Genomic DNA, 26,503 nt, shown 5'->3' with positions numbered 1-26,503 from the left:
TTTTTGAATCATAGATTAGGTTTTCGTATGATCAATCAAGGTGGGCTAAAAGGATTTAGATTTTAGGATTTGTTGATTGCATAATGCATATGGAAGAAATGGGGTATTAGTAGTACTAGTAATGCATGATATTAGAGAATATAACATTAACGAAGGAACTTAATGTAACATGTGACATTAAATTTAAATTATTACATAAGTTTAAAATTATTGAATTTTTTTTCTTTTCAAAATGTAAATATAACGCCTATATTATTGAAAATTGAATTTTAAGGTAATCTTTTGAATATTTATCATTTTTATTGTTTTTTTAGGGATCACATCTCTGTAAACTTTGATGCCTGTTTTGTTGGTATTTTTTATTTAAAAACTAAAGAGTATGGCCCTAATAGACTAAAATTTCATACTTTTCAATCAAAAATTAAGAAGAAAAAAAAATTTTGAGCTCAAAACTAAAAAATGCAACCTACAAAAAGAATCAATGTATGACCCAATTAGTCCAAAATTGACTGAAATTGACCAAAGTAGACTAAATGGACTCAAAGAGGACTAAATTGACCGACATAGACCGAAGTTGACTAAAGAGACCAAACTGAACTGAAAATCTATGCTAATGTGGTTAAATAGAAGCATAACAACAATAAATACTACGTTTCAGTTTTTATATATAATATAGATATAGATTATATAGATTTGTAAGAGTTATATACTAACTATAGTATTACTAAAAAATAATTATGAATTTGTTCAAATATGCCTAATCTAGAAAATAAATCTAGAGCTCCTTTATATGAGATATTCAAACATGCCTTTCCTCTATTGTAGTTAAAAATTTGACCAAAGTAGACTAAATGGACTGAAGAGAACTAAATGGACCAAAGTGGACTAAATTGACTGATATAGACCGAATTGAACCAAAAATCTATGCTAATATGGCTAAATAGAAGCATAACAACAATAAATACTATGTTTCAGTTTTTATATATTATATAGATATAGATTTTATAGATTTGTAAGAGTTATATACTAACTATAGTGTTACTAAAAAATAATTAGGACTTTGTTCAAATATGCCTAATCTAGAAAATAAATCTAGAGCTCCTTTATATGAGATGTTCAAACATGCCTTTCCTCTGTTGTATTTGTTGTATCCTCAATTTAAAATAAATATAAAAAAAAATCCTTTTTTCCGTGGATAATGATATATAAGAGTACATGTGAAAAAAATCTCAAGAATACACACACCAAATTAAGATGATATCTGAATCTTTCAGGTTCCATAATGTCTGTTTTTTATTTTAAAATTTTGACATTTTTTTTTTATAATGTTTTTCAGTATCAGATATCCTTTAATTGCTTTCTCTTAAATGAAATCTGATTTTCAGTGGCTTCTTTTTCTTGGTTGTCTCTTGCCATTGTGTTCTTTGCAATGAGATTTATTTCAGGTTGAATTACTTCTTGGTAAAGCATATTCAGATTGGAGTGTACAGGCCTAAGAATGCATGCAAGTTGGTTACTGACATTGTTCTTCACTATGCGTCATTGTTCTTTATTAATTATGATTCCCTCTCATTCCTGCTGGTTGATGGTATGCTTCTAGTTTAGATTTTTTGAGATGAACTGGAATTGCATATAAATTTTATTGGTATTATTCTTCTGCAGGGAATCATTTTGAAAGAAAACGGTAAAGTTGGAGATGTAGAGAGGATGTTTATTCAGGAGAGTATATGAATATTTATTGGCATATGCATGAATATGGAAATGTACGTACACATATGTATGTATGCATCTATAATAGTGTCTTTGGAAATACGTATATGTATACTTATGTATCAATATACATATAACATAAATATACATATAATCATGTATTCATGTATGTGTCTATGTTCATATGGGCATTATTCTACCTCAATCGCACAAGTAATACCAGCAAGCTACAATTGGCACTACAGCTTTCTTTTCTTTCTTTAGTAATGTTATGGTTGTTTTTGTTATGTAATAGTGGATCCGTGCTCACTATTTTCCTAGTATCTAATGGAGTAATGGTAAAAGAGTTGAGGTGATTATGGCTTATGTTGACAGGTAATGAGCATGCCTCTGCATATATATTTTCTATTCCAGTCAAAAAAAAATTTTTTTTTTTTTTTATTTGCAACTAAAATATTTTTAAGGGACTTTGATAGAATAATTGTATCTCAAATGCAAAGCCTCACGACTTTTGACTCCTCTTTGTATTAGCGAGGTTGATTGGGTACAATTTGAAGTTTAAAACCATGAATCTCTTGGGGAAGGGGTCACCTAGTTCTGTATCTTTATATGTAATTGCAATGATTATCATGCTTGTGTAGAACCTTGGCACTTATATATTGTCTATATAGCATGTACACACATATGCACACATCAGGGATGTAAGCTAGTATCTATGGCTTATGTGCAGGCACGGTTCTTTGCACCAGAGAAAGCTAAGGCACTATACTCAAGACAGTAACTGCTGTTGTTACTGCCTGTCAAGACAGTAACTGCTTTTGTTACTGCCTGTTTTTCTGCATGGTTCGTTTATAACTTAATCTTGATGTTGTTCCATTTCAACTTTTGGACTATGTATATAGGTCCAAAATTTTCATAGGTTAATTTAGTTCAGTGTCTCTAGATTGTATTTACATGTATAAGGATTGGCTGATAAGGTTAAGGCCATTACCCTGATTTCCCATATGTAATTTACAAAATTAAATATATCAATAGAATACGAAATTTATTTGTTATTATGATGAGGATCGAAAGAACTGAAAGATGAACATTATGTTAGGACCAGCTCTTTATTCATTTATTTTCCTGGTGCTAACCATCAGAGTTATTTCAAGCCAGTCTTCCTAAAATGATGCTTCGCATGTAGCTTGGCATCACATGTTTTGATTGCATAAATGCCTCTTAAAGAATTAATGCCAGAAATTTACTTAAGTTTATGACAAATGTGCCAAAAACTAAAAAACAAGGAAATAGAGGGCTTTGCTGGATACATGTTGGAAATATTACCAAAATAAGCCAGTAAAATATTTCCTCACTATTGTGCTCCGGTCTCAAGTCAACATTCTTAGGCCTTTTAGAAAGGGGATTGACAATGGTACTTAGTCCTAAGCCTCTGCAATTCACAGTAGTTATCTAATGTGTCATGAATCATCTCTCTTGCAGTGTGGGTTCCATAGTTGTGGGATTTACACATTGTGAGAGAAATGATGTATATATTGAATGCATGACATGTGTTCTCTAACATAGAATTTTGCCTTGCCTGGTTTGTTTCTATGTAAGAATTACATGATCTAGCATTTCCAACTCTTTCTGGATAAATGGATTCATAAATCATCACTCATTATTTTGTTTATCAATGATCAGTAAGAGATAAAAAAGGACAAGGATTCTCCACCTGTGATTTATAGTATGTAAATAGAATCTCCTGCTAAACTCTCCATTTGTAATTTCAGGGTTAGGTAATTACATACATATCTTTTATCAAAGTCATCAACAAAGCCAATTTCACAATTTCTCATTTGTGATTGGATATTATAACAACCAATTGAAACCTCCTGAATATATTCACACCATTTTTACATTATGCTTGAACATTTTGTTTTGCTTTTTCCCCCCTCTCGAAGGCACTCGTCTTGTAACAAGTGTATGTGATGACTCAACTACTAGTAAGAGTTTTGTGCACTGGATATTACATGTATCTTTGCAAACTAAGAAATCTCGTAATAAGTAAGAGAGTGTGTAAGCTATTTTGTGTCCTTGTGTACAACAACTCCTCCTACGAAACCATTCTTGCGGCTTCTCTAGAGGTCTCCACTGTCTGAAAGTCTTGGAATTGCAATGGACATGTCAACAATGAGGGGGAGTCTTAGAAAGCATGCATATTAAGCAAACAAAACCAACTCATAGATTTTAGCATACTCTAGGGTTGCATTTGGATTTGAGGATTTAAAATCAATAGATAAGAAAAAAAAATACCAGTATAAATGATTTATTATGAATTTTAACAATATGATTAGATTTGAATTTTGAGGATTTTGATCCACTAAAACACATGTTATGAATTTGAAATAACATCTTACACTTAATCATTTTAAATCTACATATTGATCAGATAAATCTACTTATTAGTATTATAGGTCTAATCATTTCAAATTTTCATATAATAGACTTTTTCATTATGTAAGTAGAAGGGGGGGAAAAGAAGAAGAAAAAGAAAAAAAGGTGCATGGATTGTAGTTAGAACATGTATAATATGTTAGAAACATTTCAGGTTGGTGATGAATGTATAACCTTCATTTTAGTTCAAATTTTATTGTGAAAAATTGACTCAAGTCAATATCAGGTGAAAATAAAGAAAGCTTTAGAATTAAAATACTCAAATTCTATCACCAGTAAGAAGGTAAACGTACCTGATTGGTCATCAGGTAGCTTTCTTACCCATTTATTTGTAACAACACTTCTCCCAGTTGTGTGCTTTGAATTAATTCTGAAAATCATTGATTGGAAAAACAAACAGTCTAAGTAAGGAAAAAAAAAAAGGCCATGACTTTTCTCATAATTTGCAAAATAGACATAGGGTTACAAATGTTACTTTAGAGGAGAAATGAGTTCAGCAGGAATCATGATTCTGGTGGGAGTTCAGATTGTGTCACAAATTGGGAACAATATATATAATGACAAAGCTGTTAAGAAAATAAATTGGAAAAACTACTCCAATTTCCCTTGTGAATAATGACCCCTAAAGTTTCTTTAAAATGACAGTCCAAGTTTGACCATGGTTCATACCAAGTCAAAGGAAAGAAAATAACATTTATCAGGACATAATTTCAAGTTTTCTGTAGGGATTTCTTCAAGCATGTGGGTCACATTATATGATTTTTGTAAAGCAGAACATGCTGTTGATGTATTTAATTAATACCATACTGCAACAACATGGATAACTCCCATTTGACAATCTAAGTGCATATTTAAATTGAAAACTTCCCTAAGCTCTTCTTTTAGAGCTATTATAAAGTAGACAAATTGCTTAGTTGGATAATTGCTGATGTTACTCACCCATTAGTTGTAGATGATGATTCTGACTCATCCCTCAGGCTGAGTGAAGCTAGTGGTTCTAAAAGGGACAATACAGGATCAGCTTCAGGACAACTACTTGAGTCAACTGGCCATTTCATTGGAACAACTGAACACCTATAGCAAATAAAATGGTGTTAGGTCTCCATGAAGGAAATCTTGTTTATTTATATATATGTGTGTGTGTATTTTAAATTGACTTCCTTTCCCCACCCTGCAAGCTTAAGTCACATCTTCCGGAACAATTCCCTTGCCTAAATAGTGATTTATGTCAATCTAGTTGCCCATTTGGTATAGTTTAATTACAGCTTTTTGAAAATAAGATTGTTTAAAGAAATTGTACATAAAAATTAAAAAAAAAAAAAAAAAGTGAAGGTCAAAAAACTATTCTGTAAACCAGCACTAGATCCTCTCTCTCTCTCTCTCTCTCTCTCTCTCTCTCTCTAGATATGTATATATGTGTGTGTAAATACATTAAAATTCTAATTGAGAGATTCCTTTGGCTAAGGTCACCTGATTAAATGCTTTATCATAAGGCATACTGTATCATGTTGTTTCCAACCAGAAAATCTAATTTAAAACTTAACCATAATACTAGCTGTCTTTGTTGCCCTGGTGGTTAGTCATATTTGTTGCTGTTAATCCCATTTTCAAAGGTTCAAAATGACAATTTTCACAATCAAGGACAAATTGAATAGCAGTTAACAAGAATGAATTAAGACAGGACGCATACCCACTGAGGCTTCTGTGTTTGCAGTGATTTATCTTTTCCAAACTATAATTCTCAAATAAGACATCAAGTTGATTTGCTAGTTTTGGCATTTCAGATAATGGCAAAATGTCCCAGACCTTCAGAATTTGAATGTAGTTCAAATTTTTCTTAAGAATGTCTACAGTCCAAACTAGATGCAGCAACCCTTTGACCTTGTACTGCTCTAATAATTGGGAAGAAGCTCCACAATGGACATGGAGATTTTTCTTGCTTTGAGGTTGGCGCCAACCATTTGCAAGATTTTCCAATAAAGTAAGCACTTTTGTACAAGTCTCAGCATCTTTAAGTCTTGACATAGATTTCAAAAAATCTTTGCTGAAGGAGACCTATATCAGACAATAAAATGAGTAATGTTTGAAACTGATGATGACACATCTTTACAAGTTAATGTATCATTACAAGTATTAGAAGAAAAAAAAAATCAGCATACCATCCATCTAGCTTTTCTGAACAGAAAAGAATCCATGTTGAGTAAAATGTGCATTTGGTTACATCCAACCAAGGCGACTGTAATAGCTTGAGCCAAACCCTTGTCCTCGTGGGCATTGTAGAAGCACCTCCGTTTCTTGGCATCAATGACTAATTCCTTCCAAATAGTGTTCCTTTGAGTTAAAGTTGCTTCATTTCCCAATATCCAAAGGCAATACCTGCAAAGTGAGACCATGCCTTTTAATTGCAAAACCACTAGAGCCTCAAAATATGTTTTCTCTGCACCATAGTGAAGTCTATACTTTATACATTATCTATTACCTGGCACGAGTTAGAGCCACATTTGTTCTTTGATGATTTTTAAGAAACCCAACTATTCCATTCTTATTACATCTGACAGTTGAGATAATTATCACATCTTCCTCACCACCCTGGAACCCATCAACAGAGCGAACACTAATGGAGAAGTCATCATTAGAATCTGCATTGTAGTTTTTCACCTTCTCTCCAATTGCAAAAACTTGAGCCTTGTACGGTGAGATGATACCAACTCTAACCTTCTTCTTTGTGCAAACTGATTCTTTAGGAGTGAAAGGAGAAACGAAAGAAAATGAGATTTATGGAACACAATTACTTATTGATGATCAGGCTAACCAAAACTAACCTTCCTAGCAAAACATTTTGCCAAAATTGAGACTAGGGTTAGTTGCTATTTTATACATACCTTTGAAAAGGCTTGAAACTATCTCAGATGCCACAGCCGCCTCAACCATATTTTGCAGGCTATGGCTGTTATTGAATTCCTCTTTTCCATGTGCTACATTTATAAAAGAGTAGGAGCCATACATCTTCCCCTGAAGGAAACGCCTCTTGTAGCTTCTTCTTTCGACATTGGGGCCATCCAAAATATGATTTTCATAGAACATCCTATTTGGGAATAAGCTTATGGATGGATGCATCCTATGCTGGACATTAAGAAGGTGTTTCTTGTGTCCTATCAATACCAGCCGCTGGAACAAACTTCTTCCAAATTCAGCTTCCTCAGAAATCTAGTAATAAAAAAATTTTGGGATGTTACATTGATAATTCCAAAAAACAAGAAAAGAACCATAATCCATAATAATAAAACTTTAAACCTTGCTTTTAACCATCGCAGACAGTTGACGTTCATCCCCAATGAGAATAGCATGGCGGAGGCCAGGAAGTTGTAAAGGAATGGTTGATTCACATTCCTTAAGCTGAGCAGCTTCATCTATAACCAGTAGTTCCAGATCAGTTATTACTTCATGCACTTTAGCAGAGCTTGATACAGTGCAGAAAATCAGACAAGAATTTTGTAGGCAGAAGTCTTTTATATCATACTCGTCTTCAAAATCTGGAACTGGGAATTTTTGAGGAAGAGATCTAAGTACACGAAGGCACTTATATCTCAAAATACTCAACTCCCTTAAGTGACCAAGGCTGCTTCCTGCATTTTTACTGAAGACTTTCTCTAATAACCCTTTATCAGTAACACTAACAGCACAAAAGAAAGTTTCAAATGATTTGAGTAAATGACGAGCTTTGATCATCTTTTTTACCACTTCTAATGAAATAAAAGAAGTAGGTAAGTGTGTATATAAATTTTCAATAAAAAATGTCAAACGCTTTGAAATGCAGTTGAATCTCTTTTGTATGAACTCCTCAAATGTCAAAGGGTTATCACATTCATTGGCTACCTGTCCTTCATTTTTCATGTCTTGGGAAGAACTATCCTCCCTTTGTTTTTCCTCATGCTCTAAGCACTTTTCTCTCCACAAAGGCACCATCTCGTTCTGTCTTTTCTTGTTTTTGTTTTCATTTAAGGTTTGAATGATAACTTTCTTCAGATTTTTCTTGCTCTTCTTGTCTTTGGAGGATTGATCATCAACCTCCTTCCCTTGATTACTATCTATTCCTTTATTTTTAGATTTTCCTTCATTTTTCAAATACAAATGATATTGCCGTTTAGGTTCATTGAGCAAAGTAATCATTGATAGTAAAGTATCTTTCCAACCAGTTGATGAAAGAAGGCATTCATATAGTATAGTAACTCGGTTATCAAGGAATACATCTAGAAGGTCATGACGATCATCAATCTTCATTCGCTCCCTATTTCCAAATAAAAGTATATCTCCAAGCCCATAAGTATCATATTCAAGTGACTCTGTCACATTCTTTAGTAGCCGCTGGGTCACTTCCAAAACTGCAGTATTCGTCGGGGCACAAGTAAGAGTTCTGCATTTCATTCTACGTAGACAGAATAGTAACGATCCAACTGTCTTGGTTTTCCCAGTTCCTGGAGGACCCCATATTAGTTTGACAGTATTCTGATGATTGCATTTCCTAGTTTCCAAACAGCTAAGAATTGCATCTTTCTGGGAGTCATTTAAATCTGAAGTGTAGATTCTGGACTTCACATCTGCATAGGTAGTACTGCAATTTGTTTCAGAAATGCAGGAAGTACAAATTTTAGCTTCCTACAAGAAGTAAAAAAAAAAAAAAATCTGAGTATTATTTCCAAAAACATTAATATGCAAAACTTAAGTAAGCTATGACTAAAATTCTTACAGCAGAGTTTGGTTGCAGCACTTTTCCAATGATGTCTAAGTTTTTACTTTCCAGCTCAAAGTTCAATGCTCTCCATATACGGATATTTGTGGTCATGTTTATCAGGCAAATAGCATAAAGAGTTTCCCTCTTCTTGTTCTCTTGTTCTTCGGCCAAGATGGGCTTTGAGGCTAATATTGTAAGAATATTGTCGTCTTTCACCTTTTGAACAAAAGCAACAAGAAAGGGTCTGTTGGGTCTGTCTAAATCATTGTATTTTGGTCTTACATTTGTCAAGGCAATGATGTCTCCAACCATTGGTTCATATCCCCCATTCTTCTGCAATCCACTCACACTTTTAAGTGTAACAAGGTAAAAAAAGTCTTTGGGTGGTTTAAAATCCTTGGTTTGTTTGAATGACAATATTTCACAACTAGGCGCTAGATGCAGTGTTGACATGCTTGATAACAAGTCAGCATGTGTTTCCTCAATAAGTGGATAAGTGAATGAATTCATGTATTCATTTGTTGAGGAAAATGTATGTGGGATCTGTCTCACCTGTTAGTGAGTCAATTCAGGGTTAGGACTGCAATTTTCATGAGAGGAAAGTTAAGTACATGTACTGGTGTGATCAACATGATCTGAACGTAATTGCAAGGCTATATCTCTTCTAGGAAATAGGAACATAAAGAAATAATATTAACCGCATATCTAAATTATAATCAAATTTTGTGCCAGGTCTAAGTATGCAGATAAATCAAATCACAATATAGGAACACTGTGCCATGGCTAAACATTTGATGTCATACACTATTTAATCATAACAAGTTCTAGGTTTTCCCAACATATAGTTGCATGAGAAGATGTAAGAAAAGAAGAGGGGGAAAAAAAGAAGAAGAAAACAAATGAACAAACACACTTAACCTAAAATGTGAAATTAATGTTACCCCAACTTGACAACATATACTTTCTATTGGTAGATAAAAAATAAATAAAAATAACAAAATAAAAAATTTAATGATTAACACCCCGTTTGGTCAGATGTGATATCCATCTTGTTATCCTTACTTATATTTTGACATTTGGCTAACAAACAAACTTTAATGAAATCAATAGTGTACTCTATAATCTGCACGCGTTACAACTTAATTTCTTACAATGAGGACAAACCTGGTTTCTGTAAAGATCCTCATTGAGAACATCTTCGATAGACCAAGAGAATACCAAATCTATTAAGCGTCGACCTGCAGGAACTTCTCTCTTCTTCACCGCAGTCTTCTCCATTCTGTCAGTACCTTCTTCTCTTCTGTAAAGTCAGTCAATGGCCAAAATGTCACACACACCCTTCAAAAATAGAGATCATGAAGATTAGCTTAGCATCAAAGGAACCAACTTGGAAGAAGTTACCCTATGGAAAGACCAACATAGAGGCAATTATGAAAGAAAGAAAAAGTGAGATTCCTAACATGCTTTTGGCTTGTAAGAGTTTCCATTACTTCCCTTGTAAAGCTCAGAAAAGCATATAGACGTACACAAACATGATTAAAAGAAAAACGTTAGAAAAGAAGAAAAAATAGAAAAAGGTGTAAAAGAAGACATTGACTTGAAGTCAAGTAACCCAAGTGGGAATGCAATGCAAAACTACCTTCCTATATTGACAACGGTATTCGATTCTCTGTCCGTACATGCAACTACCATGCAACAGTGTAATACTCCTGTATGGACGTTCCAAATTTTGTAACATACATTATCCTCATTTCCACACACATCATAGCCTAGGTGAGCAATGCTGGTGCCACAAGAATTATCCTAGCCTAGGTACACACAAATCCAATATAATGCATATATATATGTACATATATATACAACACACATATGTGTAATTAATTTGGCTAATAAAATGTTACTCACGAAAATAAGTGGAATTTTAATGTTGGAAAATAATAAAAAAAAAAAAAAAGGTAAAAACAAAAATATCCATTATATTGTGTTTATTAGGAGTTGTATATATGAATATATAACTATATAAGACACATTCTAATGTTTTTTAGAAAATTTTCACTACTAATTTTCATCAAATGATAATAACTAGATAAACACTAGGTCCATCTTAGGTTAGTGCATATAAGGGGTTGTTTGGTTGTGTTGTTTAAACAACAATTTTCGTTATTTAAAATTTAAACAACACAACACATATTTTCACTACACTTTTTTATTTCCATAATACTTAGATAATGTCTGAGATTCGTTTATTTTACTGAAACTGAAAACTTTTTGTCAAAAGTACTGTAAACAAAGATAAAAGTTAGTTGAAATAGTATAATAAAACCCATGAATAATTCTAAAAAATACAGTAAAACCTATAAATAATAACAAAAATAAGCTGAATAGTAAAATAAGCTAACTTTTTAAACAACGTTTTTGGAACAACATTATCAAATGGACCTAATAAGTTTTTTTATCCTCAACTAAGTGTGCATTTGAATTAGGATTAAAAATTAAAATTAGTTTACTATTCAACTTATTTTTGCTATTATTTATGAGTCTCACCACACTTTTTAACACTATTCATAATCTCATTGAACTATTTCAACTAACTTATATCATTATCTATTTTTCAATTTCAACAAAATAAACTAATATCTAAACACACCCAAAAAAAATCTAAGCTCCAACCCCACAGTACCGGCTGGTACCGCCGGTATTTTTAGTACCGGTAGCTTGGCCAGTACAGAATCTGCAACAATTTAGTTTCGGTATAAATACCGGCCATGACGGCGTTGTTTCGGCCGTACCGGGAAAAATACCGGATTTCGGCTGGTTAATAGATACCAGTCCGATACTGACCAGTAACCCAGAAATGGATTCATCCCTCGCGCACTCACCGTCTCTTTTTTCTCTGAAGCCAACAGCCTCTCACTAGATCTTGAGTGGTGGTGGACGGCGACACAAATAGCGAAATGAACTCAGAACCAAAACTGTGAAACAGAGTGAGACGATAAAGAACAGAAAGCTCAAAAGACAAAACTAAGAGGAGAGCTAAAAGCGTTTGAAATTTGAGAGAGGGGAAGAATGTGTGAGAGAGTATATCAGTAATTTTCTTATTGAAAGATGTGAAAACCAGTGAATGTGAAAAGGAAAAAGTAAAATAGGCAGCAATACCAACGTGTGAAAAGATGAGAAAACAGGTGATGTATTTATTGTTTCGTGATTCTTTCAGTTGAAGCGATTAGTTTTTTTTTTGTTATTTAATTTTTTTCACTATTGTCAAAAAAGAAAATATTTCCTTACTAAGTATTAACAACTTTCCTACCCCCAACACATTACCATATCGTCATTTTGTACCCTTTTTTTTTCTTATTTAATTTACGTTTGACATTGCTTAAAAAATTAGCTTATTTTATTATTCAATTTATTTTTACTATCATTTATGAGCTCCACTGTGCTTTTTGGTATTATTCATAAATCTCATTATACTATTTCAGTTAATTTTTACATTTATCTATAGTACTTTCAGTAAAAAGTTTTCAGTTGCAGCAAAATAAGAAAATCTCAACACAGACTCTTACTACTTATATAACTTAGAAGCTTAATTAGTATATAATTAATTACAAAAAAATACTAGTAAAATTATTAAAAGGCTACTAAATTTTATTTGTTTTAAATGTTAATATATATATATATATATATATAATTTTGCAATAACTTGGAAATGATACACCGGTATTAACCGGTACTGAAATATATTGTTCCCAGACTAAACTGAAACGACTTCTAGTACAGCATTGACTCCCTTGATATCATTACTTATAAAGGACAATTATTACGGAGTTAACGCAATGGATTGCAAATTTTATCATATTTATTAAAAAGAATTATATTAACATCCCAATTAGTTAGGGTCCGTTTGGTAGAGAAGTTTGAGTAATGTTGTTTGTAGTTTTTTGAAATACGTGTAGGTGAAAAAATGTGTGAAAAAAGTGTGTAATATTGTTTAAAAACTGAAAATGAGTTGTTTAACAACCCTACCAAACGCACCCTTAGACTTTTCTAACCAAACAAAAAAAAAAAGAAAGAGAGACTTACAATGTTGAGAATAAGAGAGTGAGACTCAGACTGAGATGGTCTCTTTCTTTGTATGGACGATAGTATGGGACGAGAGGGTCCTCAATTGCAATATTTTGATTAGGCTTATTACACGTGTAACAAACAACACTCTTCTAATTAAGAAAGAAAATAAGTTTGTATGATGGGGTTGTACATGTACGTGCCCAATAATGAGGAGATAGTGGATCATCTTTTGTTACACTACAGTGTTGTGTTTGAGTTGTGAAACTTTGTTTTTCATCCATTCAATGGGTGCTACCAAAAAAGGTCACCAACCTTTTATTTGGTCAGCAGAATTAGATATACAAGTATTCTTTGAATATTTGGAATTTGGTTCTGTTGTGTTTAATATAGACATTAAGACAAGAATGTAAGTGTCGTATTATAAAGAAATGGAAATTTTAGACACGTAGTTGATAATATTGTTTGCTACCGGATCATTATTTAATTAGTTTTTAGAATCACTGTCCTTCTTTACTTATCCTTTTGTAACTCTTTAGATTCGTTTATGTTTAGTCTTATTTAATAAAATACTTATTTACTTTTAAAAAAAAAAATGATTTAAGACTTTTTGAATCATAGATTAGGTTTTCGTATGATCAGTCAAGGTGGACTAGAGGGATTTAGATTTAAGATTTGTTGATTGCATATTGCATACGGAAAAAATGGGGTACTGGACCTACTGGTAGTACTAGCTAGTAATGCATGATACGAGAGAATATAACCTAGGAACTTGCTTGTCGGTGGAGGCAAAGGCCGAAGAATGTATGCAAGTTAGTTAACTTTTATTATTACTGGTCACAAACTCACATTATGCGTGAAAAAAAAAAATATATAATATAATTATTTTATAATAAAATAATTTAAAATAGTGCACATGTTATTTAAAAATATTTTCTATTTTTAAAAGTTATATATATATATATATATATATGTGTGTGTGTGAAAAGCATAATTCAATAAAAATGTTTAAATTATATAATTATATTTTTTTTATATAGATAGAGAAGAAAGTAAATGTACACCCCAACTCATAAAACACATATAACATGTTACATTAAGTTTAAATTATTACATAAGTTTAGTATTGTAGCATTTTTTTTCCAAAATATAAATATAATGCTATATTATTGAAACTAGAATTTTAATGTAATATTTTTTAATATTTATCGTTTTTATTACTTTTTTAGGGCGCATATCTATAATTTCTAATACCTATTTTTTGTTTACATTTTTAACTAAAAACTAAAGAGTCTCACCCAAATGGATTTCATACTTTTCAACCAAAAAATTTAGGAAACAAAATTTGAGACCAAAACTAGAAAAGGCGACATACAAAAAGAATCAATTTATAGTCCAACTGAACTCTAAAATAAAATAAAATAAAATTTATAGTCCAATTAGTCCAAAATGGACTGAAATGGACCAAAGTAAACCAAAATGAACCGATGATGACCAAACTAAATTGAAGTGGACTAAAGTACACTAAATGGACTGACGTGGACTGAATAGGACTAAAGTGGAGTGAATGGACCGAATAAGACAAACTAGAGTAGAATTGTGGGGTGGAGGGAGTAAGAGCCAAGGTTTAAGTCTCTATGAGAAAACTTCACACACATATAGTACCAAAAATTTTGCTGAACCTGAAAATTTTTTGCTAAAAGTACCGTAGATAAAGGTAAAAGTTAGCTGAAATAATACAGTGGGACCCATGAATAGTACCAAAAAATGCAGTGGGATCATGAATAGTAGCAAAAATAAACTGTATAGTAAAATAAGCTGGCTTTTTAATTTGGAGTCAAACGCACACTTAGATTAGACTAAAGTAAAATTTCTATCATGTATCAAACAAAAAAAAAAAGTGTTGCAATAATAAGTGCTTTGGCTTCTAAATATTATATAGATATAGGTTATATAGATTTTTATGAATTATATATAGTAAAATTTATACTAAGTATAGTATTACTAAAAAATAATTAGGAATTTATTTATTATGTTGTTGATGTAAAACTAACCAATCATGTCACTTTCTAAAATTTTTAGTTAGTAAACAAAACCACTATTAAAAATTTAAATGACAACATTCATAGGATACATTATTTATAAGATCATATTGTTTAATTAATATTCATTTAAAAAAAAGGCTTAAATGACTTCATGTACTAATAGATTTGGACAAAATAATTAAATTAATTCATTTAATTATTTACTAATAGATTTTACAATTGAAATAAACTGAAATGTACTAAAATGATACACAGATGTTGCTCAACATGAATATCGTAACAATAAATGTTATGTTTCAATATTTAGATATTATATAGATCATTATTAATATATATAGTCTTATTATTGTATGCAATCAATCAATATATATAAAAGCAGAGACCTCATATAATGTAAAAATATATGAGGTTCTGCCACATGGCACTCTAATGTTGCATTTAACATTTTTTTACCTATTTTCATTAAGTTTTTTTTACTGTTACCCAATAGATCATAATAACTTATTTTTAGTATTATATAAAGGTCCTGCCACGTGGCACTCTAATGTTGCATTTAACAAATTTTATTTACCTCATTTCATTCAATTTTTTTTACCATTACCCAATAGATCATAGTAACTTATTTTTACTATTATATAAATTTAGCATTTTTTACCTCTTTTTTTAAAGTTTTTTTTTAATGTTACCCAATATAACTTAGTAACTTCTTTTTACTATTATATAAAATATGGGTTGTTTTTGACAATTTGACTAATTAGACCAAAAGTTATTCACTACAAAATTGACTACCTTTTAAAAGTAACAAAAAAAGTCTAATAAATAACATATACTATCTCACAAAATGCCATTAACTTAATATTTTCTTAAAGAAAATTCAATGATAGGAATGGTCAAAAACATGATCCTATACAAGAAATACCAAAAATACATGCAAAAGAAATTTCATAGGAGAATTTATCTTTAAATAATATGAAGACAATAGTAAAGATAAAATGCATTGAATGAGATCCTACAAAACAAGTTTGTGGATCATTTCAAATTATACTCATCATTTACGTAAAAAAATAATAATACATCATATTATTTACAATAAAAAAAATAATATATATTAATTTCAAAGTTCATTGCAAGATGTGAACTATTAGGGTATTGCAACAATAAGTAACTTTGATACAACAATGAGTTGATATTACATTTTGTGCTTACTTTGTGTAATGAATGTCAAACCAGAAGCAGAATTATTTTGGTGTACAAAATGTGAAACAAAAACAAATCTTTCTGTTCCAAAGTTAGAGGCACTTACTTTAACTACATACTCTCCAAATATTTATAATATATTTATCTCACTATAACTACTATATATATACACTTGCAAACTACTTCAAATACAGGAATCAAATTGAACTTTTTGATGCAATTGACAAAACAAATTTTGTGATATTTGATCAAGATGCCGAGAAAATCATAAATAAATCTACAAGAGATCTTGTTGAAGAATAAACTGAGGTACAACTTATTTAAACTATTGTAAAACTATTGATATTGGAGAAGGAATCCCATGTGATTTTTTTTTTTTTTTTTAAATTTTTCCTACTTCATTTAAATGAATTCAATCTAAAAGATGGTTTTGAAAATTACATAGTTGCTAAGATTTTTGATGCACCTTCAAATGACAAAAAGGTATGGAAGAAAAAGATATATACACAATCCAATATGCTATATTAATTCTTTTTGTCGCACTATTCCAAAATTAACAAAAATAAAAACTTTTACAAAAAATATTATATCATTGAAATTTAATATAAATGCAAATATCTACAAAAAAAAAAATCTTAGCGACAAAGTCCAAACTTTGTAAGATACAATTAAGAATCTCTCGATGCCAATTCAGTAGTGATTAATACAAATGATGCAACAAAAGGAAAAAGTGATGAAAGCTCAAAAATTGAACAAATATAAACGGACTAAACTTCCAATGTTGAAGATGTAGAAATTAATGATGATAACAAGCGTCATCATACCGCAATAACAATATTACTCCAAAGCATTGGAGAAAAAAAAAAAAAAGATTTCTTAATGAAACTTTTTATTACATCACATAATAAAATTCAATAATATAGAATGAATTAATATGCTATTATCAACTTTTATTATACAATATTACTTCAAAGTTGTTTTAATTATTGCTCATTACTTGAACCAAATAATTGTAATAGATAGATGTGTGCAATTTATAATTGTTACTTTTTATAATAAACTCATTATTAATAAAGTTTTATAATAAATATGCTATAATATATGTATAATATTTTCTAAAAACAAATTTACATAAAATATTACAATATTATCCGTGCATCGTACGGACAACTTACTAGACTAACTAGTTGTATTAAAAGTAAGCTATTCATGGGAACTCCTCTTGAGGTCTCAAGCTAGTTCGAGTCTCAAGATTATTTGATACATAATTCTTGAGAGCGGGGTCGTGTATCTCATCTGGGGTTTACTAGAATAGTGGTAGAGTGGCCCTCCTAGGAAGAGGTTTCTCATCATTAAAAAAGCAATAAAGTAAGCTATCAAGATTGGTTATGCAGTTCATCAAGTAGGATCCACCGTCCACAGAAAGGATATTACATTGTTCTTCACCATGCCCCATTATAAATTCTTTATTGGTTATGATTCCCTCTCATTCCTGCTGATTGATGGTTATGCTTAAGTAGTCTTTAGATATTTTGAAATGAAGTACTACTGGACTAATTGTATATGTTTTATCACTATTTTGCTTCTGTAGGGAATTATTTTGAAAGAATATGATAAAGTTGGAGATGCAGAGAGGATATTTATACTTAGACAGGTGATAGTATACGAATATTTATTGGCATATGTACGCATATGGAAATGCATGAATGTATACTAATTAAAAACATGCACAAACAAGAACTTACACAAAACACTTGTATATGTATGTATAATAGTGTCTTTATAAATATGTGTTTGTATTAATATCTGTATACTTATCATCAATATACTTATATACACGTCATTATGTATGAAATTATGCGTATATGTTCATATGTTCTTTCTACCTCAATTGCTCGAGTAATACCAGCAAGCCTCAATAGGCCACTACAGTAACAACTAGCTTCCTAAGTTTTCGTGGATACATTCTTTTCTTTTCCTTATTATTGTTGTTGGATGCATATGCTCACTATTTTCCAAGTATCTAATGGTAAAAGGAGCATGACTCCGCAAATATTTCCTATTCCAGTCAAAATTGATTGTCTTTTTAACCTTCTCTTCTTTTGAACTAACTTTTGCATGGGAGGGCTTAGAGTTTAAAGCAATTCTTAAAGTACCGTTAGATTGTCCTAACTTGCAACTAAATTTTTTTAAAGGAGTTTGATAGAATACATGTATCTAAAATGTAAAGCCTCACGAGTCACGTCTCTTGACTAGAACGTATTAAGTAAGGTTGATTGGAAATTTAAGCAAAACCATATAGGTCTCTTTAGTTTTGTACATTTTGACTTAATAACAATGATTAACATACTAGTGTAGAACCTTGGCACTTATACTTTTAAGCATGGTTCGTTTATTATACATAGGTCTACTAAATTTTCAGAAGTTAATTTAATTCAGCCTCTTGATAAAGGATAAGGTGTTGGGGAGAGAACACGTTGATTTGCAATTAATTTATGTAATGTAGTGCTACATGAACAATATGCAAGGACCAACATTTTTTTTTATTCATGTATGTATTTCAAGCCATTCTCCCTAAAATGATGTTTCTCGTGTAGCACCGTATTACATGTTACAGTTGCTTAATTAAATGCTTTTAGAGAATTGATATTAGAAACTTACTTATGTTTTATGATAAATGGATTTACTATTATTTTGTGTAATGGTGGTATGCAACATCTTTCTCATATGGAGGTGAGCCTAATAAGTATTGGACCCATCCCATGTGAGAAATATGTTGCATGCAAATAAAGGCGGCAATTTAAGCTAGCAGATCTTGTTTGTCGTGAATAAATACATAACTTAACTCTAACCTAACCTATTTCAATAATTATGTCAAAACGTCTCAACCCTAACATAACTTGTTTATTACTCAGGTTGACACAACACACAATCCAATTTAACCCATTCAATACACAGTTAAGAAAGTTAAAGTGAAAAGAGGTTTTTATTAGATAAAAATAACATTTATTTATATGAATCGAGTCATTTCATGTTGATTACAGGTTAAATAAATTAACACAAATTTGACACATTTATTAATTTTGTTGAAGGCTTAAAGCATGCCGATTTGCTTTGACATGAATCCATTTACATTGAATGCTAACCCAAAAAAACCATGCCGTGTTAATTTTGTATTTGCTGGTCATGTCAAACATTGTGACTTTCTAAATGTAAGGATTACACATAATACCACCTTGCCAAAAAGATAGGAAACAGAGGGTTTTGTGTGTGTGTGTGTGTGGATATATGTTGGAAACATTGCCCAAGTAAACCAAAAAAATATTTCCACATCGTTGTGCTCCAGCCTTCAAGTCAACATTTTTGTGCATTGGCTGACCATGTGATACGTAGGCCTAATGCCCAACAAGTGGCAATATCTAATAATACGTATCCTCCGTAGTACCCACACACAATAAGAGAAAATATGTATACATCAGATGAATGAGCTTTTTCCAATGTACACCTTGCCCTGCCTAGTTTGTATTTCTCAAAGGCATCTTATAACAAGAAGAAGAAATATAATTATGCCAGTATCTTTGCAAACTGAGGAACTCTGCAATTATGCAATTAAAAAGGTAAATGTACCTGATTAGTAACTAGGCAAATTTCTTGGCCACCTATTTGTAACAACACTTCTCCCCATTGTGTACTTTGAATTATTTCTGGAAATCATTGATGGGAAAAACAATCAGTCTGACAATCAAACCTTCAACTTAACATGCATGTCTTGTACTAAGGGGGAAAAGTAAGGAAAAAAGAAGGAGAAGCATGACACATCAAGATCAAATTATGCAGCTTGAAACTTTCAATATCATTTGCAAAATAGAAAGAAGAAAGGGAAAAAAAAAAAAAGTTTTTGTGTGTGTGTGTGTGTGTTTGTGTTAATCTGTTAATATAGAGGAGAAATAAGTTCAGCAAGAATCATGATTCTGGTGGGAGTTCAGACTGTCACAAATCAGGAACCATATTGATAATGACAAATTTAGTATGAAAAGAAGTACGTGATCTAATACTCTGAAGAACAGAAAACAGTGTGTATCTGTATCTAGGCATAATTTTTAGTCCTCTATAAGGATTTCTTCATCACCAGCATGAGAATTTGTTGGTCACCTTATATGCAGTATTATAATTTTTGCAAGCAGTGCTAGTCACCTAAAGCAAAACAGAAAATGTTGTTGATGTTAAAATTTATACCTTCCTTACAACAACAGCATGGATAACTCCCATTTCACAAGCTAAGTGACTATTTAGATTGAATAAAACTGGCTTACACTCTTTTAAATCTGTTTAAAGCTATTTTAAAGTAAGAAAAATTGACTAGTTGGATAATTTCTGATGTTACTCACCTATAAGTAGTAGATGATGATTCTGACTCATCCCTGAGACTGAGTGAAGCTAATGGTTCTGAAAGTGACAATAAAGGATCAGCTTCAGGACAACTACTTAAGTTGACTGGCCATCGCATTGGAACAACTAAACACCTGTAGCAAATAAAAAATGCTGTTAGGTCTCCATAAAGGAAATCCTTGTAGTTGAGATATTGCCATAAATATTTTCTTTTTTTTATTTCCTCTTCCACATCCTGCAGGCATAAGGCACGTCTTCTGCAACAATGCCCTACCTAAATAGTAATTAAACAAATCTCTCTCACTCTCTTAAAATATATAAATATATATATATATATATATATAAATAAGAAGTGTTTAAACCACCATTAAAAGTCTAATCTATAGATTCCATTGGTTAAGCCAAGAGCCTTGTAACTCAATGGAATTACCTAGTTCTCCCACGGAGGAAATTCTACCAAAAATCCCCCATCCCCCTCCTCTTCTTGTCATAGGGAGGGGGGTACCAATTGGAATAAACACTTTTCAATCATAAGGCATGTTATATCATGTTGCCTCCAAGCAGAAAATCTAACTAGAAGACCATATAATTGAACACTTGACCTTTTGCTCGTAATTTTTACAAGGAGAAATTGAATAGTAACAAGAATGAATTCAAATAAAGCACATACCCATCGAGACATTTGTATTTGCAGCGATTCATCTTTTTCAAAGTATAGTTCTCAAATAAGACATCAAGATGATTTGCTAGTTTTGGAATTTCAGCTAATGGCAAAATGTCCCAGAACTTCAGAATCTGAATGTAGTATGAATTTTCCTTGAGAATGTCTACAGTCCAAACAAGATGCAGCAAACCTTTGACCTTGTACTGCTCTAATAATTGGGAAGAAGTTCCATGATGGACATAGAGGTTTTTCTTCCTGAGAGATTGACGCCAACCATTTGCAAGATTTTCCAATAAAGTAAGCACTTCTTTACAGGTCTCAGCATCTTTAACTCTTGACATAGATTTCAAAAAATCATTGCCGAAGGAGACCTATATTGAGAAATGAAGAGAGGGTCCAACAAAATGTTTAAAACTAATGAGCAACACAACCAAGAAAAGAGGATCCACCTCCTCATACACATTTTTTTTTTACATAATAATATTAAAGAGAAATAGAATAGTAAAGAAAGTAAGTTGTTGATGTATCACTAGAAATATTAAAAGGAAAAAACAAGTAAAAATCAGCATACCCTCCATCTTGCTTTCCTGAACAGGGAAGAATCCATGTTGAATAAAATGTGCATTTGGTCACATTCAACCAAGGCAACTGTAATAGCCTGAGCCAAGCCCTTGTCTTCATTGGCATTGTAGAAACACCTCCGTTTCTTGGCATCAATGACTAACTCCTTCCAAATAGTGCACCTTTTAGTTAAAGTAGCTTCATTTCCCAATATCCAAAGGCAATGCCTGCAAAGTAAAATTGTGCCTATTAATTGCAAAACCACCAGACTCTTAGAAAATGTTTTAGCTGCACCATAGTGAAGTCTATACCGTATACATTATCTGTTACCTTGCACGCGTTAGTGCCACATTTGTTCTTTGATGATTTTTAAGAAAACCAACTATTCCATTCTTATTACATCTGACAGTAGAGATAATTATCAGATCCTCCTCACCACCCTGGAATCCATCAATAGAGCGAACACAAATGGAGAAGTCATCATTAGGATCTGCACTGTAGTTTTTCACCTTCTCTCCAATTGCAAGGACTTGAGCCTTGTATGGTGAGATGATACCAACTCTGACCTTCTTCTTTGTGCGAACTGATTCTTTAGGAGTGAAAGGAGAAACAAAAGAAATTGATTGTTATCATACTCATTAACTTATTGATGATCAAGCTAACCATAACTAAATTTCCTAGCACAACATTTTGCCAAAATTAAGACTAGGATTAGTTGCTACTTTAGACATACCTTTGAAAAGGCTTGAAACTATCTCAGACGCTACAGCAGCCTCAACCATATTTTTCAGACTATGGCTGTTATTGAATTCCTCTTTTCCATGTGGTACATTTATGAAAGAATAGGAGCCGTACATCTTCCCTTGAAGAAAATTCCTCTCGTAGCTTCCTCCTTTGACATTGTGGCCATCTAAAATCTGATTTTCATAGAACTTCTTATTTGGAAATAAGCTTATGGATGGATGCATCCTATGCTGGACATTAAGAAGGTGTTTCTTGTGTCCTAGCAATACTAGCCTCTCAAACAAACTTCTTCCAAATTCAGCTTCCTCAGAAATCTAGTAATAGCAAATTTTAAAGAAGTTACATTGATAATTTTTAAAGACAAACAAGGAAAACAAGAGAACCATAAAAATAAAACTTTGAACCTTGCTTTTAACCATCGCAGGCAATTGCCGTTCATCCCCAACAAGAATAGCATGGCGGATTCCAGGAAGTCGTAAAGGAATGGTTGATTCACATTCCTTAAGCTGAGCAGCTTCATCTATAACCAGTAGTTCCAGATCAGCCATTACTTCATGCAATTTAGCAGAGCTTGATACAGTGCAGAAAATCAGACAAGAATATTGCAGGCAGAATTCTTTTATATCATACTCGTCTTCAAAATCTGGAACTGGGAATTTTTGAGGAAGAGATATAAGTACACGAAGGCACTCATTTCTCACAATACTCAACTCTCTTAAGTGACCAAGTCCAGTTCCTACATTCTTGCTGAAGACTTTCTCTAATAACCCTTTGTCAGTAACACTGACAGCACACAACAAAGTTTCAAGAGATTTGAGGAAATCAAGAGCTTTAATCATCTTCTTTACCACCACTAATGAAATAAAAGAAGTAGGTAAGTGTGTATACAAATTTTCAATACAATATGTCAGACGCTTTGAAATGCAATTGAATCTCTTCTGTAAAAACTCCTCAAATGTCAAAGGAGTGTCACATTCATCAGTTCCCTGTCCTTTGTTTTTCTTATCTTGGGAAGAATTATCCCTACTTTCTATTTCCTTGTGCGCTAATTTCTTTTCTTTCCACAAAGGCCTCGTCTCCTTCTGTGTTTTCTTGTTTTTGTTTTCATTTAAGGTTTGAATGATAACTTTCCTCAAATTTTTCTTGCTCTTCTTGTCTTTTGAGGATTGATCATCAATCTCCTTCCCTTGATTAACATTTATCCCTTTATTTTCAGATATACCATCATTTTCATCCTCCTCATATTCTACCACTCTTCTAGTTTTCAAATACAAATGATATTCCCTTTTAGGGTCCTTGAGCAAACTAATCATTGATAATAGGCTATCTTTCCAACCAGTTGATGGAACAAGGCATTCATACAGTATACTAACTCGGTTATCAAGAAATACATCCAGAAGGTCATAACGATCATCAATCTTCATTCGCTCCCTATTTCCAAATAAAAGTATATCTCCAAGCCCATAGGTATCATATTCAAGTGACTGTGTTACATTCTTTAGAAGGCGCTGTGTCACTTCCAAAACTGCAGTATTCGTTGGGGCACATGTAAGAGTTCTGCATTTCATTCTAAGCAGAGAGAATAATAGCACACCAACTGTTGTGGTTTTCCCAGTTCCCGGAGGGCCCCATATTAGTTTAACAGTATTCTGATGCTTGCATTCCCTAGTTTCCAAACAGCTAAGAACTGCATCTTTCTGGGAGTCATTTAAATCATAAAAGCAAATTATGGACCTCGTATCTGCATAGGCAGTACTGCAACTTCTTTCAGAAATGCAAGTAGTACATATTTTAGCTTCCTACAAGAAGTAAATAAAAAGGTTCTGAGAATTGTTTCCAAAAACATCAATATGGCACACTAAATTAAGCAATGATTGAAATTCTTACAGCAGAGTTTGGTTGCAGCACTTTTCCAATGATGTCTATGTTTTCACCTTCCAGCTCAAAGTTCAATGCTCTCCATATACGGATATTTGTTGTCATGTTTATCATGAAAACAGCATAAAGAGTTTTCATCTTCTTGTTTTCTTGTTCTTCTGCCAAGATAGGCTTTGAGGCTAATATTGTAATAGTATTGTCGTCTTTCACCCTTTGAACTAAAGCAACAAGAAAGGGTCTGTCGGGTCTGTCTAAATCCTCAATGTATTTTGGTCTTACGTCTGTCAAGGCAATAAGGTCTCCAACCATAGGTTCATATGTCCCATTATTATTCTCCAATTCACTCACACTTTTAATTGTAACATGGTAAAAATAGTCTTTGGGTGGTTCATATTCCCGAGCTTGTTTCAATGACAATAAAACACAGCTAGGTGCTAGAGGCAATGTTGACATGCTTGATAACAAATCAGCATGTGTTTCCTCAATAAGTGGATAAATAAATGAATTCATGTATTCTGATATGGAGGAAAATGTCTGTGGAATCTGTCTCACCTGTTAGTAAATAAAGTCAGGGTAAAGACTGCAATTTTCATGAGAGAAAAGTAAGTACAAGGACAAATCTGATCAACAAGTTCTGGACATGATTGCAAGGCTATATCTTTGCCTGAAATGGGAACTTCATAAAGAAATAATATGTACCACATACAAATTACCATCAATATCATGTCTTAAGTATCCAGATAAATTAGATCAAAATAAATAAACTTAGTGTCATTCCTAACAATTTGATACCATAATATTTAATCATAACACATTCTACTTCCTAAATTGAACTAACACACTAACCCAAAATGTGAACTCACTGTTAACCCAACGTGACAACATACTTTCTATTGGTATATAAAAGCCCCCCAAAAAGAGGAATTGCGAAATTAATAATACCCGTTTTGCTCAGATGTAATATTCATTTGGTTATACACATATTTTGACATTTAGCCAACAACAATTTTAATGAAATCAATAGTACCCTACAATTTGCAAGTGTTACAATTTAATTTCTTACAATGAGGAGGAGGGTGAGAGCTTCATGGTGTACAAACCTGTTTTTTGTAAAGATCTTCATTGAGAATATCATTGATAGACCAAGAGAATACCAAATCTATTAAGCTTCTACCCCGAACAAAGTTTTTCTTCAGCACAGTCTTCTCCATTCTTTCAGTTTCTTCTTCTCTTCTGTATGGTCAGTCAATGGCTAAAATCTCACACACCCTTCAAAATAGAGATAATGAAGGTTCGCTTAGCATCCAAGGAACAGCTAGGAAGAAGTTATTCAAAAGAAAGACCAATATACAGGATACTATGAAAGTAAGAAAAAATTGAAATTCCTAACATGCTTTTGGCTTGTAAGAATTTCCATTGCTTCCTTAAAAATGTCAGCAAAAGCAAATGGAAATACAAAACAAGATTAAAGAAAACGTTAAAAAAGAAACCAAGGAAAGGGTATATTATCAGGAAAAAAGGTGTAAAAGAAGACATTGACTTCAAGTCAAATGAAAGTGACTAAGGTGGGAATGCAAGCTACCCTTTGTATCCTGCCACCTTCCTTGCACCACAATATTTGATTCTGTCTATAGAACTACCACGCAATAGTGCAATACTTGTTTTACTTGTATGGGCATCTAATATGGTATCCAATTAGCACAACTAGTCAAGTCTTTAACCCTACTTGTTACACTTGTATGGGTGTCTAACATGGTTTCCAACAAGTTCAACTAATAAAGTCCTTAATCCTCGAATAAAAGACCTAGGTTCAAATTCCACCTAGACAAAAAGGAACCTACTAGTGTATTAGCATAATGGTAAAGAGAAATTCCTCCACCAAAGAGAATCCATTGGTGTCTTGCCCTATAAAGAACAATAATCATGGAGGAAGGGGACCCCATAGGTTTCAAATTTTATACTATCTATTAAAAAATATGAATGAAAGTCCCAATTATTTAACATTTTCTAGCAAAACGCATGAAAAAGATGAGTCTAGCTTATGCATAAAGTTTATTTGATTATTATTGGGGAAATAATGATAAA

The 26,503-nt window shown here is 32.2% G+C and overlaps 2 protein-coding genes across 3 annotated transcripts; both read right to left on the bottom strand.

Moving 5' to 3' along the window:
• Positions 1-3,436: 3,436 nt before the first annotated feature.
• Positions 3,437-10,401, bottom strand: LOC115989646. The gene is made up of 11 exons (XM_031113444.1): positions 10,339-10,401; positions 10,043-10,216; positions 8,894-9,430; positions 7,441-8,802; positions 7,029-7,353; positions 6,626-6,884; positions 6,306-6,522; positions 5,837-6,201; positions 5,086-5,220; positions 4,468-4,516; positions 3,437-3,855 (listed from the first exon to the last, which is right to left on the bottom strand). Exons 2-11 carry the CDS (start codon positions 10,154-10,156, stop codon positions 3,595-3,597), a joined length of 3,624 nt encoding a protein of 1,207 aa, XP_030969304.1. The 5' UTR covers positions 10,157-10,216; positions 10,339-10,401; the 3' UTR covers positions 3,437-3,594.
• Positions 10,402-17,596: 7,195 nt separating this feature from the next.
• Positions 17,597-25,862, bottom strand: LOC115989647. Of its 2 annotated transcripts, XM_031113446.1 has the most exons (10): positions 25,519-25,862; positions 24,428-24,970; positions 22,945-24,339; positions 22,530-22,854; positions 22,127-22,385; positions 21,807-22,023; positions 21,242-21,606; positions 20,571-20,705; positions 19,810-19,886; positions 17,597-17,674 (listed from the first exon to the last, which is right to left on the bottom strand). In XM_031113446.1, the coding sequence occupies exons 1-9, from the start codon at positions 25,627-25,629 to the stop codon at positions 19,814-19,816; spliced, it is 3,423 nt and encodes a 1,140-aa protein (XP_030969306.1). In that variant the 5' UTR covers positions 25,630-25,862; the 3' UTR covers positions 17,597-17,674; positions 19,810-19,813. The 2 variants fall into 2 exon arrangements, with proteins under 2 accessions (XP_030969306.1, XP_030969305.1); XM_031113445.1 differs by lacking the exon at positions 17,597-17,674 and having other exon boundaries at positions 19,301-19,886.
• Positions 25,863-26,503: the final 641 nt, after the last annotated feature.

Source organism: Quercus lobata, chromosome 5 (genome assembly GCF_001633185.2).
Source record: "Quercus lobata isolate SW786 chromosome 5, ValleyOak3.0 Primary Assembly, whole genome shotgun sequence".
NCBI classification, from domain to species: domain Eukaryota; kingdom Viridiplantae; phylum Streptophyta; class Magnoliopsida; order Fagales; family Fagaceae; genus Quercus; species Quercus lobata.
Note: the sequence above shows the minus strand (reverse complement) of the source record. Positions and strands in the feature narration are given on the sequence as shown.

Bases quoted from the DNA above. Each gene is read 5' to 3' on its own strand.
- LOC115989646 (XM_031113444.1), bottom strand. From the start codon at position 10,156: ATGGAGAAGACTGCGGTGAAGAAGAGAGAAGTTCCTGCAGGTCGACGC. The intron at 8,803-8,893 runs GTAAGAATTTTA...TACTTCTTGTAG, and splicing joins TGCTGCAACCAAACTCTGCT to GAAGCTAAAATTTGTACTTC. The intron at 4,517-5,085 runs GTGAGTAACATC...AATGATTTTCAG, and splicing joins TCATCATCTACAACTAATGG to AATTAATTCAAAGCACACAA.
- LOC115989647 (XM_031113446.1), bottom strand. From the start codon at position 25,629: ATGGAGAAGACTGTGCTGAAGAAAAACTTTGTTCGGGGTAGAAGCTTA. The intron at 22,855-22,944 runs GTTCAAAGTTTT...TGCTATTACTAG, and splicing joins CTGCGATGGTTAAAAGCAAG to ATTTCTGAGGAAGCTGAATT. The intron at 22,024-22,126 runs GTAACAGATAAT...TTTACTTTGCAG, and splicing joins GTGGCACTAACGCGTGCAAG to GCATTGCCTTTGGATATTGG.